The 15,705-nt window shown below is 40.2% G+C and overlaps 1 protein-coding gene across 1 annotated transcript; it reads left to right on the top strand.

The window, feature by feature from the left end:
- Positions 1-3,155: 3,155 nt before the first annotated feature.
- znf652 (zinc finger protein 652) lies at positions 3,156-14,977 on the top strand. The gene is made up of 6 exons (XM_053515120.1): positions 3,156-3,365; positions 3,620-5,009; positions 5,973-6,120; positions 8,369-8,484; positions 12,156-12,300; positions 14,377-14,977. Exons 2-6 carry the CDS (start codon positions 4,089-4,091, stop codon positions 14,931-14,933), a joined length of 1,887 nt encoding a protein of 628 aa, XP_053371095.1. The 5' UTR covers positions 3,156-3,365; positions 3,620-4,088; the 3' UTR covers positions 14,934-14,977.
- The last annotated feature ends 728 nt before the right edge of the window (positions 14,978-15,705 follow it).

Raw genomic sequence — 15,705 nt, 5'->3', positions numbered from 1 at the left:
CATCAAAATAAACAAATCTTTTTTTTTTTTAGTCATTTAGATCATTTCGTTCTTTTGATCAGAAATAAAATAAAATGTTGCGTTTTCAATGAAATACGTCTACAGTCGTGGCCAGAAGTTTTGAAAATTACATAAATATTGAAAATTGAAAAAAGTTGCTGCTTAAGTTTTTATAATAGCAATTTGCATATACTCCAGAATGTTATCAAGAGTGATCAGAAAATTGCATACTCCTTCTTTGCCATGAAAAATGAACTTAATCCCAAAAAAAACTTTCCACTGCATTTCATTGCTGTCATTTAAGGACTTGCTGAGATCATTTCAGTAATCGTCTTGTTAACTCAGGTAAGAATGTTGACGAGCACAAGACTGGAGATTATTATGTCAGGCTGATTGGGTTAGAATGGCAGACTTGACATGTTAAAAGGAGAGTGATGCTTGAAATCATTGTTTTTCCATTGTTAACCATGGTGACCTGCAAAGAAACGCGTGCAGCCATCATTGCACCTAAATCAACAATTTATAGGATCATCAAGAACTTTGAGGAAAGAGGTTCACTTCTTGTTAAGAAGGCTTCAGAGCGTCCAAGAAAGTCCAGCAAGCGTCAGGATCTTCTTTTAAAGAGGATTGAGCTGCAGGATCGGAGTGGCACCAGTGCAGAGCTCAGGAATGGCAGCAGGTAGGTGTGAGCGCATCTGCACGCACAGTGAGGCGAAGACTTTTGGAAGATGGCCTAGTGTCAAGAAGGGCTGCAAAGAAGCCACTTCTCTCCAAAAAAAAAAATCAGGGACAGATTGATCTTCTGCAGAAATTATGGTGAATGGACTGCTGAGGACTGGGGCAAAGTCATATTCTCCGATGAAGCCTCTTTCCGATTGTTTGGGGCATCTGGAAAAAGGCTTGTCCGGAGAAGAAAAGGTGAGCGCTACCATCAGTCCTGTGTCATGCCAACAGTAAAGCATCCTGAGACCATTCATGTGTGGGGTTGCGGATCTTAATCCCATCTTGTGGTCAATCCTTAAGAGGCGGGTGGACAAACAAAAACCCATTAATTCTGACAAACTCTAAGAGGTGATTATGAAAGAATGGGTTGCTATCAGTCAGGATTTGGCCCAGAAGTTGATTGAGAGCATGCCCAGTCGAATTGCAGAGGTCCTGAAAAAAAGGGCCAACACCTCAAATACTGACTCTTTGCATAAATGTCATGTAATTGTTGATAAAAGCCTTTGAAACGTATGAAGTGCTTGTAATTATATTTCAGTACATCACAGAAACAACTGAAACAAAGATCTAAAAGCAGTTTAGCAGCAAACTTTGTGAAAACTAATATTTGTGTCATTCTCAAAATGTTTTTGGCCATGACTGTACATAGACACATTTTGGCTATAGTTCCAGTAATGAAAATATTACAATGCAGCGAAGGTCATATTATAATAAACAGAATGAGCAGCTCACCTCTCATATCTTCCAGTCTGAGTCGTTTGTTTTTTTTAATCTATTGCACCGCATAGCGTCTCGGGAGACGCGTTACAAAGGAATGAACGACTCGGAGAATTGCTCAATTCTGTTTCCTTTACAAAACCTACGGAGGTTTTGCGATGCTCCAGTACAAAATGAATGAATCATTCTCAGAGATACTCGTTCTTCTGAGTCACGTTAAGGAATCGCTTAAAAAGAACAAATCGTCCATCACTAGTGCCAACACTTGCACACTACAGGCAATTTGGAAAAGCCAGTTAGACTAACCTCTTTGGAATGTCTTTGGAATGTGTAAGGAAACTGGAGTTCCCGGAGCAAACCCAACAAGCACAGGGAGAACATGCGAACTCTGCACAAACGAACCCCGATCCTGGAGGTGCGAGGCCACAGTGCTAACCTCTACACAACCAAGCTGCCATAAATCAAACATCTGTTTTTATTTGTTCTCCCAATACTTTAATTTAATTAATTAATTCACTTTATTTAATAGACTCAAATTGTCTTGGTTGCTATATTTCAATAAAAGTAAAAAAAAAAAAAGGTCTGGCAACAGCCTAGCAATTTTACCAGGGGTGTGTATACTTGTTATATGCACTCTGTATGTGTTACTTTTTTATTTTCAATTGGTTAAAGCAATAAGCGGTTTAAAACCACATTAACTGAAGATTAATCATGCTACGGTGTTTGTTTTACCCATCCGGCACCCTCTTTAGAAGCTTATAATGAAATAAAAGCTGTGCATTAGACCGTAACCGAATGAACCATGGCCAGGCTTTCAGTTGTGTGACTCTCAAGGGAGTGTGTACTGAAGCTTTTTATATCTCATTACGCTCCTGTGTGTGCTGTCAGTAACACGATGCTCTCTGTAGCGCTGGAAGCCGCCCCGAGTCGCGTGTTCTCCGCGACGAGTTTCTTACGCGTAGCCGGTGGATTGCCACTATTGCTGTAGCTTTATATCTTTAGCCCACATCGAATCAGACTTCAGTTTCCTGAGTGCAGCAGAGAGGCACGAGAATGCCAGAGTATTAGGTTCAAGAGGAGCTTAGAAGAATCGTGTCTTTTGAATCGTTGGAGACTTCGTGCGTTGTGCAACGTGCAGGTTGTGATCAAACCGTATTAAATAAAAGCCAGCGTCAAGAGGAATAAAGCAATGCAATGACTTGAGGGACTGAAGGTCGATAGAGCCGGCAGGTCACCAAACACCTCACCTTTCTGAGTAATGTAGGAGATGTTGAGTGAAAATAGCAGAATGTCAATAAACAAACAAATAAAAAATAAAACAATATTAATAAAATAAAATCCATCTTGGATTTTAGATATTAGAATATTTTTTTAAAAGCCATGTTTTCATTATGAAATTACTATTTATGGTTTTGTTTTTGTTTGTTTTTCACTTCCTCGCAGATTTTCCAAGAATAAAATGATTCGAGACTTGATACCGTTTATTCGCCGTATAAATATATAGAACAGTGACTTAAAAGTAAAATGTTGAGTAGTTTTGTGATCACAGATTAAATATTCCTGTGTGTATGTGGAAGAAGGTGTGTGTGTGTGTGTGTTTAAGGGTTTTAGTTTTCTCTACTCAGCTCCTTTGTGGTTTTAATTTAAGTTGCTCACACATGCTCCCACACAGAAGTGAAACGGTTGCGGTCAGGAGTGTGTGTGTGCGCGTACGAGTGTGTGTGTGTGTGTGTGCATGCGTATATGTGTGTCGGTAGTAGTGAGATTTCTAGATCTCTGCACCTTAACCAGCCAACAGTTTCGTTTATCTCTCCCACACACCGTAGTGGATGCCGAACAAACGCTGGCTTACCTTTTCTAGACGGATACGCGGATACGAAAGAGCCGCCAATCTCAGCGCTCAGAGGTCAGTTTGGCTAGAAAAGGTAATGTTAATTCATCTACTTAAACGATACGCGGAGTATACCCTGGTCTTTGTAAGAATGCCCGTGTTGTTTCATATCCTGTTTCACGTTCATCTGTTTCATCTCCTTAGCTACGGTTTGCTAAGTTAGTTGTTTATTATGACGCGTCTATTCAAGTGTGGCATTTTTAGCATGAAACAAAATTAAACTGAGTTTCTGTTTTTTTGTTTTGTTTTGTTTCCCTCCCTCTCTTTTTCCTTCCTTCTGTTTTTTAGGCAGCCTGTGGTACAACGCTTCTGAAACAGACCTGGCGGGTTGCTACGACCACAAGAGGTTAATCTCGGCGCACAACTAGTCGTTTTCTGCTGATTCAGCAGTTTTTAACGAACCTTTCCATCACCTAAAGGCGTAGAGACGCTTTTAATCCAAACGGCAGCCACTTCGCCCCGACAAGTGAGTGCAGACCGCATGAGCTGAAAATAAAGTGGGAAACCTGCGACGTCTTCCATTTCGTCTCTCTACCTGCCTCTGATGTGGGGGGTCATGGAGGCTAGGTTCGGTTTGGGCTGAGGCATCTTGTTCTCTTCTCCCCTCGAGGGAGGGGTAGGAGATTTGGTTCCTGCCCAGGTCCGTAGCCAACAGCCACAGTTTTTCTTATTATTAAACAATCTGCACAAACACAGACTAATCTGTACACAAATGAAGTCGCGCCAACTCTGAAAAGAAGAGACGACAGAGGAAGCCATGTCACAGGAGGAGGGGCCGAGGACGCATTCCACGCAGACCTACTACCATCATACCTCTCTAGCAGACAGCGACCTATCACCAAAGCTCTACAAGCAGGAGGGAGTGTCCAAGCCCTATTCAGTGCTGGTTGACAACAAGATGCCTGCCAAAGCGCTGGCTCCCGACCTCGAGCCCAGTCCTGCGCCTCTTCAGCATTACTACAAAGAAGCTTCCGGAACGGCTGGAGCCGATGGAGCTGCGAAGACCAAAAACGACGGGACGTCTGACGACACCGAGGAAGAAGAGGAGGAAGACGAGGAAGAGGAGGAGGAGGAGTTTAAGCGGGCGCAGATCATTGTTGAGGTGAACCTAAACAATCAGACCTTGCATGTGTCCAAAGGTGACAAAAGCATCCCTGCAGGAGAGGTGAAAAGTGACAGTGAAGAAGAAGAAGAGGAGGACGAAGAGGAAGAGGAGGAGGAGGAAGAAGATGAGGAAGATGATAGTATGGAAGAGGAAGACGACAGTGCCGAGGAGGACCCTGACGATGAGGAAGAAGAGGAAAACGAGACCCGGAGGACGAGATCCAAGCGTGCACGCACGAAGAGCCATCGCGTCGCCGTAACGTCGACGGGGTCCATCGGAGTAACAACGAGGGGGCGAAGGAAGAGCGCCGAAGCCCCACCGCAGAAGCGCAGGTCGGTGCGGGACAGAAGGGGCTCCGGGCCATCTGCTTCGGGAGGAGGCAGGGAGGGCGAGGAACGCGAAACGCTGGCGTGCGAGAAATGCCCGCGTGTGTTCAACACGCGCTGGTACCTGGAGAAGCACATGAACGTCACGCACAGGCGCATGCAGATCTGTGACAAGTGCGGCAAAAAGTTCGTGCTGGAGAGCGAGCTGGCCCTGCACCAGCAGACTGACTGTGAGAAGAACATCCAGGTGAGAGGATTTAAATAAATAAATAAAAAACACCTGAATATATTCATCACATGCATTAATCTACACTGCACTATGCTGTCCGAAAAACAAGCTTATTAATATTTATAATACATTTTTGATATTTATGATCTTAAATCCTAAGGTCTTACACGTTTCTGCGTTACCCACAATGCCATTTGACTACCTGCTGATAGTGGCACGAGTAGGAATCATCATATGTTTCATTTCTAAACAAAGACAGTGATGCAGCAGAGCTTTATTCCTAAGACCAGTCCAAGTCATTCACTTCCTCATCTGTACACACTGATCATCACGACCGATCAGCTTCCAGAGCGTCAACCTTCATGCCAATACCGCCAGCGTCATGCTGGTCATTTCCCAGTGCGCACTTGGAGAAAATAATCTATAAGCAGTTTACAACAAATTCTGATCATTATTCAACATTTCTCAGATGTATTTTTTTTTGTTGTAAAATTCCATATACATTTTTAATTGTCCTAGCAGTGTCAAACCTGTAACATCAGAGAAGCAGACAACTTTTAACCTCTAAGAGGAATAAGTAATTGAACGCACCATCCAATCCAACCAATCGTAGATATTTAAACATATTTAATTGGTTTCAGGGTAGATCAGGCTAATCTTTATTTAAAAAACATTTTATTTTAATTGACTTTTTTTAAAATAGTCATTTTTATTTGATGGATGTAGATTGATGGCGCCGTATAATTTTTTTTCTTTTTTCGATGAAATAAAATTAATTGAAAATTGGGTTAAATAAATGAGTGCAGAGGTGATTTCTTGTGTTGCCAGCAGAGGGAGGCAAAGAGTCAAATACAGACAGACAAAGCAAAGACAGCAGCATTCAGGATTTAAAAAAATATATAATTTTATCGTCAGCAATGAATGAAATGTTTTTCCTTTGATGTTCTCTAAATGATTGCGTGTGTGTTTTTTGCTCCTCAGTGTGTGTCATGTAATAAATCCTTCAAAAAGCTCTGGTCGCTTCACGAGCACATTAAGATTGTCCACGGGTATGCCGAGAAGAAATTTGCCTGCGAGATATGCGAAAAGAAGTTTTACACCATGGCTCATGTCCGCAAGCACATGGTCGGTGAGTATATATATATATATATCTCCCCTCACAAAAACACCCATAGAGTGTGGTATTGTCAATCATTGTGTGGGGACTCATGAGTAGAGTTTGAAATGAACAATCACTCGCCACTGTGGTTTGATGTTTTCAGTCAGCATGCTTTTTTTTTTTAAGTGGGTAAATTCTTAGAAATTATACAGCACAAAAAACAATCCTTTATTCATTAACTATTAATTATTTTATGAATTATGGTTGTTAATGCTTGGATACTTTTCAAGGGTAATGAGGGTAGTGTTGTCTAAAAACAAAAGCGAGATCCTAAAACCAACAGGTTTTATTTTTTATTTTTTGTATATTCTACCTAGCCATAATGGAAATATTTTTTTTATATTTTAATCTTGCCTAGCCTGTCTTTCTAGAAGTTTGATGTTGTCTAAACGGCTAATTGAACAACCGCTGTGAGGAGGGGAAGGAAAGAAAAGAAAAAAGAGTCCTAAAAGATGTCTGAATACACTGGAGAAGGAAGTCGGCAAACATTAGATTATCGGGTTGATTAAACCAATCAACGATCTTTTAATAATCAGTTACATCGATAATTCTTGCAATTTCCTGAAATACCAATCTGACCACCGTTCATTATTACTACACCCAGAGAACATTACACATACAGTACATCAGCTAGGATTACTCAAATAACATCTATCACTGCATATATTAAGATTACACACACGACACAGCTGTCAAAGCAGAAGTACATTGTCAATGTGGGCCAACTAGTATTTATCGTCGCATGCACACTCATCGTGACAGATTCTGCATATCACACTCTTTATATGTTAAGCCTTTTCTTTATGGGTGGATTATTTGTATCATATTTTAAATTCAAATAAAATTTTTAAATTTCAAATTTTATTTGTCACATACACAGTCCGATATGCAGTGAAATGCTTAAACGACCGCCCTTAATCTTAAAAATAAAAGATTATTAATAGGAAATAAATATGAATAAAATAAATTAATAAAATAGAAAATAAATTTAGCTTGATTTAAAATTTGGTGATTCAGTTTTTTTTTTTCCTATAACTGAATCACACCCACATCTGGGAGAGGCTTTTTTCCCAGGAAAATTGGAATACATTAACGCGAGATATATTTTCTGCATTTCATAAATCCGTGATCGGTGAGCACGGGCAGATATCAGCATTATACACATACGTCTTCTTTGGACTTGAGGAGTGCTTCTGTTACACAGCAGGATTTACATGGCGTATTTTAGGAATTTTTAACAATTGAAGTCAATTTGCCATTTTTTCATAATCAGAAAATCAATGATCATCAGGTATAATCACCAATTATCCCATTAATTCAATACAAAAAAACTTTATTTATCTTTATGGGGCAATTTCAGGCACATAGAGCAGTTAAAAAAAAAAAAAAAGGCCATCACTAAAATACCAAATAAAATAACATGGATAAAATGCAACTGATGGAATGATAAATCGATTTACTCTGTTAGTGCAAGAACCCTGAATAAACATCTGTATAAAACACCTTCAAATAAATATAATCTAAATAAAACTGTGTAACAAAAATAATTAGAAGAACATGCACCTGTTCAATGTAATTGTCGTCTCATCGTGAACTGTAAATAAGCTTCATCAATTCAGTCTGTAATCAGATATGGACTAGTTTTTCTAAACCCAGTTTGCTTCCACTGGTGTTGAATCTGCCTGTAAAAAGCAGGAGAGACACAGGATTTCTCCAAGGCAAGAAAAGATGGTTAAAAATGCTGCTCATGTTGTACAGTAATGAAAGTGCCGTCTGCCCTCTTCTACATACATGATCTCGTACATGCCTGTGATTGGTCAGTGCCGCCATGGCCGATTTATTTTTGTTTTGTTTTAAAGGGGAAGTAAAAGGTAAACAGATTTTAACTCACAAACTCCTTACAAAGGGACAAAACCGTTTGAGGATTGACACTGCCCTTTAAATTGAGTAACTTAACTTACAGTTAAAATGAGTATAGAGGGAGAAGAGTAAAAAAAGAAATCCCGATAATGAGAGAAGTTAAAGGGTGAAGGATGATACTGATGGAATAAAACATGCATGTGATAGTAGACGTTCTACAAGACGTCCAGTAAATGACTAAAACACATCAAGTGTATTAGACATTTACAGAGTATTAGACATATTTCTTGAAATGTTTCGTTCCTTAAAAGCTGCAGATGTGTTAACGTCTCTCTGTTTTTGTCTCTCATCTCTCCAGCTCACACTAAGGACATGCCGTTTACCTGTGAAACCTGCGGAAAGTCCTTTAAGCGCAGCATGTCTCTAAAGGTGCACTCGCTTCAGCATTCGGGGGAGAAGCCCTTCCGTTGTGAGGTACACAAACACACACTGGTGTTAATAGATGTGCTAACAACACCCCCGCCCCCCTGGCGGCTGTTTGTGTGTTTGTCTTACCTCCTTCTGAGGTTTAATGAATGGCTGTGTGTGTGTCTGTGTATGTATGTGTGTGTGTGTTTGGAGGACACCTGCCAAGCGCTTTTGACCAACATGAAAACAAGCCTGTTTATTTACTGCACTCCAAACCCTATAGTTTTTTTTTTTTTTTTTTTGAGGGCCGTGTTTGTGCCTGTTACACACGTTTGTAATTCAGTCATCGTGCACTTTACAGCCAAAGATGCAAAGAATAAAGATTAATATTGGTCAAACCTGTTGGCTGTAGTGTAAGCTACGGGCATGGTTTCGGCTATCGCTAATATACAGGCAAATTCAAAAATATTTGGCACCCATCACAAATTAAATACAGATTTTCCAAGCTTGCACCTTTAATTTAATGCAGGATATTTAAAGCCGAGTTTCCTCTGCAGTGGTAATTTTCCTACAGAACATTGAAACACTGATTTTACACATTTTTAGACCTGGGATTGGCTCCTGGCTATACAGCGGACTGCAGAATTATTGCCATCCTTCGTGAATATGAGCAAAACATTGTGTTATTAAAAGTGCATATTAAGATAAAAAAATTTATTTAATGCCATATTCAATATTTTAGGCAGTGCTTGTTTTCCTACAATATACTAGGATTGAAAATTGTCACCACCTCATAGTTAATATTGGTTTTCAGTACGTCCAGCATTTTTGCCTCACAGTGCAGGACTCTATATAAATAAAATGAATAAAATAAAAAGAATAAATTGGACTTTTAAAGCAGGTTTTACTTTACTTTGTGGATCAGATTGTGCTTAATAGTTTAACTGCTTATATAAACGCACCCTTTTTTTTGTGTATTTTTGTGTCATCTGCCGCATCGGGCAATAGATGGTCCCCATGTTGGAGATATATCAGTCATTTCTATGGCAGTTGCATAAGATCCCTTTATCTGTCCTTTATGGGACAGTGGATTTTAGACATAATCGAAAAATAAATAAATTGTTTATACAAGGTACAGTGTATAAATGCAAATATCTCTTTCTGTATCTATAGAGCTCTCTCTCTCTCTCTCTCTCTCGCTCTCTCTCTCTCTCTCTCTATATATATATATATATATACACACATCTATATATATATAGATCACTGTGTGTGTGTGTGTGTGTATATATATATATATATATATATATATATATATATATATATATACAGTGGAATCTTGGATCACCAGCATAATTCGTTCCGGAAGTGGGCTCGTATTTCAAAACACTCGAAAACCAAATAAAATTTTCCCATAATAAATAATAGAAACTTAAATTATTCGTTCCAAAATAATAAATTCATAAAAATAATTAACACAAAATATAAAGTAAAAATAAAACAAATTAACCTGCACTTTACCTTTAAAAAAAGTAAAAAATAAATCCCGACGGATAAGTGTTTCTGTTTGTGCGTACAGGCGCTGTCTGTATGTGTGTCTGTGTGTGAGAGAGGCTAGAGTAAGTAGAACCTCTTGCTTTCAGCCTCTCCTGTCTCACCCTTTTCATCTTACACAGTAAAACTTTCTCCTCTCGTTTAAATTAAACACACACACGCATTAACGGAAAGACTGTTGTTAGCTTCTCCGCTTTATTTTTAATGTTGCTTGCGACAGCGTAACAGCCCGTTAATCCATGCTTGTGTAATGATAAGATGGACAAACTGGTCGATGCCTGTTCTTTTATTTTCTGCATTGTTGGGCTATAGTATAAACTTTCGGGTGGATCCTGCACTTAAATCCCCCCCAAAAAAACTACTGAAAAACAAAACTCAGGCTCTATATCCTAGCTTACATCTCGTATTCACATTTACACATTACTCACGATGCATCTCCCGCACTGGACTACAATTCCGTAAACAGCTGTCATAAATTAACGTCTCTCTCCCGCAACACTGTTTTGTCGGAAAATATTAGCAAGGAACATCGCTAATGACACTCTTTGAAACTAAATCAATCACTGTGACCTCTGTGAAGCAAAGGGGGTGCTTCACACACACACAAACACGCACACGCATTAAGGCGAGGGAGAGTGTGTGAACCGGCACAGTGTCAAATTATGCGTACACACACAGCAATGGGCTGGGGAAGAAAATGGATTTTTAACCTCTGTATTGAGACATTTTTTTTGCTTTACTCGCGCGCACATACGTGTGTTATAAGAAACAGTACATGCACGCTGTACACACACGCATACAAACACAAAATAAAATATGTTTTACACACACACACACACGCACACATGGTCACAGTGTTATAGTAAACAGTACACGTGTACACGGATGTACCCAGCAGGGGAGACGATTACCCACAATCCCACAGCACAAGACGGAGACAAACCTTTGGCTCAGTTGTGATCACCTGACGCTCGGCGTCAAAACAAGAAGCACATGCGCCATGCATGATACTTGGTACTCGTAAAACAAGACAATGCTCGTTTTTCAAGTCAAAATGTATTCAAAATCTCTGCTCATCTTGCGGAACATTCGCAAACCACGTTACTCGCAATCCGAGGTTCCACTGTTGTTTATATATATATATGTGTGTGTACACACACAGTGGAACCTCGGATTGCGAGTAACGTGGTTTGTGAACCACGTGTGTTAAGAACCTATTATTGTCCTACCTATGGAGAAATTCACATAGTTACAGCAGCAAAGGAGAAGAATGAAAAGAAAAAGATCCTAGCTTTCATGTGTAGTAAAACTACTACCAATAATAATAATAATAATAACAATAAAAATAATAACTAGGTTGTTATTTTAATCAGTATTTAAATAATGTTTGGATTTTTGTTCTCTTTTAAAGGGTGCCAATAGTTCCAATCCCTATAAACCACTGCCTGTTGAATAGTATTGTGTGTCGCCTGGTTCTAAATAAAGTGATTGTACACCAAATTGGGTTGTTGCTCGTCTGTTTGCTGTAGGTAATTATATTTGATTATCCGTCCAGGATTTAATTGAGCAACGTTCATGGTGCTGTGAATCAGTAACAGAAGGGACGGTTCATTTGGCTCTTGGTTGACCTCTGTGTTTCCTGGAGAGCAAATCTGCTGGGTCAACCATTTATATTTTCTAGTATTACACGAGAACACTGTGCTCCTCTAGACAGATTACAGAAGTTATATATTTTATAGTTATTGTTATATTAAATTAGTTATTAGTTATATTTACTGTAAATTCTAGACCGGGTTTAATTGCTGTCTACAAGTTCATATTTTGCACCTTTTTTTTTCACCTCCCTGATTAATTACTAACATTGGAAATGAAAAAGCAGACTCTCTGTTTTGAGTGTATGAGCAACCCCTCCTGGCCTCGTGGCACTTTCCAACGCTCCAGTGGGTGTGGGGCCCACAGGGTGGTCTGGGTGGAGCTGCTTTTTAGTCAAAAGTACCATAAAAGAGGATGTGGGTGTGTGTCACTCAGCCAGGATTGGGCTGGGTCATGTAAAAATAACTTCGGTAATGACAGGCTTATGAGATGTAATAACATGTTATATCCCTTTTATTACAAAGTACCCTTCCTATGTTCCAGCTACAACTACTGCTTTCACCCACACTGTCTATTCTCGTGTGTATGCGCAGAACTGTGATGAGCGTTTCCAGTATAAGTATCAGCTGCGGTCTCACATGAGCATCCACATTGGACACAAGCAGTTCATGTGCCAGTGGTGCGGCAAAGACTTCAACATGAAACAGTATTTCGATGAGCATATGAAGACGCACACAGGTGAGACACACAAACAGGCATATAGGGAACCCTACATACTGTGGAGAGTACATGTATACACTAAGCACAGGCTTTAATCTGTACATTTACATACAGTAATCACATGCATGCATGTATATAGTGACTATGTACACTGATCAGCCATAACTTGTGGAGGAGCATGGTGCCTGCCATGGTGAAACATTATGCTGTTGATTTGCTGCAAGCAGGAATAACTGAGTTAGCCTTCGCTCTCCATGCACATTAAAGTGTTTCTTTTTTCTTTCTGAGAATTTTTCAGTCACAGACACGAGTGCCTGTGATGGAACACGCCCCAGAGTTTCTCATAAATGTCCTTTAATATTGCACGCTTCCATGTTGCACACCCAAAAACGTTCCTCTCTGGTTTCCTTTACACCAGGATTACTACTGTTACTCGCAGATCCTCCTGTTTTGAGGAGAAATTCATCCCTAATCCAAATATAATGGATATATAATATATATGGTTTTTTTTTTTTTTTTATGTAGTCAGTTTTCAGCAGCCTCATTTATCTTCTTATATTTAGTGCCTATACAAGGGTCAGTCAAAAATTATCCACACTGTCGAATTATATAATAAATATATAATTTTCTGACTTGCTTTTCAAAACGCTTTGGGATTACGGTCAACAAGCTTCCAGATTTCCTCATTTGAAAAAATGCAAAATTTATCAGAAGTGAATCTTCGTCCTCGAAGACGTTTAATTAATAAATCTTTCAGGTGACCAAATATGTGATCGTTCAATGGACCAAGATCAGGACAATAGGGAGGATGCTTTAATACCTCAAAACAAAGTTCTTGCAGAGTGGCAGAACGTGCGCTCTTGGATAGTCTTCTGGGTTTAACCCAACGTTTAGGCTTCAGTTCTTCAATAAGACTTCATCTGACTGTAACAAGCCCTGTTGGTTGTTGAACCTTTTTCTTGATACTGTTCTACTACTGGCTGTTGAGAATCCCAAAAATCCCATAAAACTATAAGCATTGATTTTCCAAAAGATGGTTGACCTTCTTTTTTTTTCCAGACACGTTTACTCTTAGTTTTGTAGTGATTAATCCATGTTTCGTCACAAGTGATGATTCTCTTTAAGGACTTTTCAACTTTCTTATGGTTTCAGTCCAAATTTAGTTTGCAGATATCCAAACATATCTTTTAAAATGTTTCAGTATTAAGTATACCTTCAGACCACAAAAAAACTAATTGCTTGCAAGCTGCTCTTCTTTTGTGCAAATCACAAGTGGGATGTCCAATTTTTCTCGCACAGCAGCTACAGATGAACTGATGTAACACATTCACAGCTGTGACTGGGGAGACAGTAGCCTTGAACGGAAAGTGCTGATAAGACAGTGCTGCTAATGTACGTTTTAATATAAAAGGCAATACAGATCATTTTTGACCCACCCTCGTAGTATACACTATGTTAATATTTGATCAGTTTTTGGCTCATCATTAAAATTAATGATGGGAAATTATATATCATATATTGATTAAGTCAAGGTCTCTTAAGGTCTGACAAACCTTACAACAACACTTTACTTAAAAAAAAAAGGTTGACTGTAAACACCAGAGCATTTAATCATTCAAAGAACACTTGTAGAGTTAAGAGAGCATCACCAGGTACCTGTAGAATTATTTAGAATAAGGGTAAAACTCGAGCCACTTATTTTAATATGCCGTGATCACCCACTTAACACAAGCGCTAGGCGAATTGATTAGCATTGATCATGGAGCTCCTAAGATTATTTTATACCTGTGGGGTCTAAATGCCAGTCCGTCTGGTCCGATCCCACAGAAAAGTCAAATTTCGCCGGGCCTTAATCCGACCGTGTATACCCTGCCAGACAGGTCTTGTGGAGTCATGCGCCAAGAGTACAGAGCTGCCCTGGTGGCACAAGGCAAGCCCACGTAATACTGGGTACAATGTTTTGGGTTTTAATGTTGTGGTGTATAAATATTGTGGTGTATTCTGCATTCCCAAATGTTCTTGATGAAGTTTTAAACTTTGTATAATCCATGAAAACTCTCTCATGCTCTCTTGCTTCGTTGTTGTTTGTTGCAGGTGAGAAGCCGTTCATTTGCGAGATCTGTGGGAAGAGTTTCACCAGTCGGCCCAACATGAAGCGTCACCGGCGCACGCACACCGGAGAGAAGCCGTACCCGTGCGAAGTGTGTGGTCAGCGTTTCCGCTTCTCCAATATGCTCAAGGCGCACCGAGAGAAGTGCTTCCGGGTCACGAGCCCCATGACACAACAGTCAGCCAGCATGCCTATCTCTGTCCATCTCACTGGCCACACCCCTTCTTCCTCCGGCCACACCTCCAGCCCACCGCTGCCCTCTCAAGGCACATCCACCGCAGCAGCCATGGGCCCAGGGATGATCTCTCCCGGAATTGGACATGGGTTTTCCCATTTGCACATGCAGGCCACGGCCACGCAGCACCACCAGACCCATTTGCATCACCCTGGGCACGCACCTATGACGAGCCACCCCTCTTCGCACCAGTCCGTGCCCCCCTCCCTCCTGCCGTCCCCCCCTGCGCTTTTTAAAAGCGAGCCGATCAACCACTGCGCCCACGAGGACGCGTACCTGAGGCCAGGCCCTGCACAGCAGCATTAAGAACTAATCGAACTGATTGTATCACACACACACACACACACACACACACACACACACACACAGAAAGTGTGTTTAGGGGTGTATGAGAAAAGCTCAGCAAAACATTTGTGTGTGTACGTGTATGTGCGTGGTATAGAGAGGCATATATGTAAGTGCCGACTGTGCATTTCCTTGCTCTGAAGCGGGTCATGTGATCAGAGAGGAAGTTCAAGCCGGGTGACCTCAATGAACCTTCTTTCAAATAATAATAATACTAGCATTATTTTACAGTTCATCTACAGATAAGGAAAAAGAAAAAAGTTTCACTTATATCACAATGACAGTAACATGCCACTGTGTGTGACTGGACACACTCTGTTTCTCACGCATTCTGTATCTGTCCTTTTGTCACTTTGTCTCCATATCCCGCTCCGCTCACTATCACTGTCCCTCCCTGTGTCTCTCTTCTCTTCCACACACACACACACACACACACACACTCTTTGTACTCTCCTTTGTACAACTTATTAGCTGACCCCTGACGCATTCTATCCTGTCTGTCTCTCGGTCATCTCATTCTGTCTCAGTCTGTCTTTTAGTCTTTTGTAACGTATCCAGCTGCTGCTGCCAGGGTTCTACGGGTTTAACACAATCACTTGTTAAAAAAAAAAAAAAAAGCTCTAAATTCACTTTTGAATAATGTAGTCTAGCGTTCTCTATATGAAAGTACACATTTGACATAAACACTTGTTTGTGTTTGTGCATGTGTAGTTACACATGCAGACTGTCAGGC

The sequence above is a fragment of the Clarias gariepinus genome, chromosome 16 (assembly GCF_024256425.1).
Source record: "Clarias gariepinus isolate MV-2021 ecotype Netherlands chromosome 16, CGAR_prim_01v2, whole genome shotgun sequence".
Taxonomy (NCBI): domain Eukaryota; kingdom Metazoa; phylum Chordata; class Actinopteri; order Siluriformes; family Clariidae; genus Clarias; species Clarias gariepinus.
Note: the sequence above shows the minus strand (reverse complement) of the source record. Positions and strands in the feature narration are given on the sequence as shown.

What these genes read in the sequence shown, in the direction of transcription:
- znf652 (XM_053515120.1), top strand. Translation starts at nt 4,089, where the DNA reads ATGTCACAGGAGGAGGGGCCGAGGACGCATTCCACGCAGACCTACTAC. An exon ending in TGTCCGCAAGCACATGGTCG is followed by an intron (nt 6,121 to 8,368) that starts GTGAGTATATAT and finishes TCATCTCTCCAG; the next exon opens with CTCACACTAAGGACATGCCG. An exon ending in AGAAGCCCTTCCGTTGTGAG is followed by an intron (nt 8,485 to 12,155) that starts GTACACAAACAC and finishes GTGTATGCGCAG; the next exon opens with AACTGTGATGAGCGTTTCCA.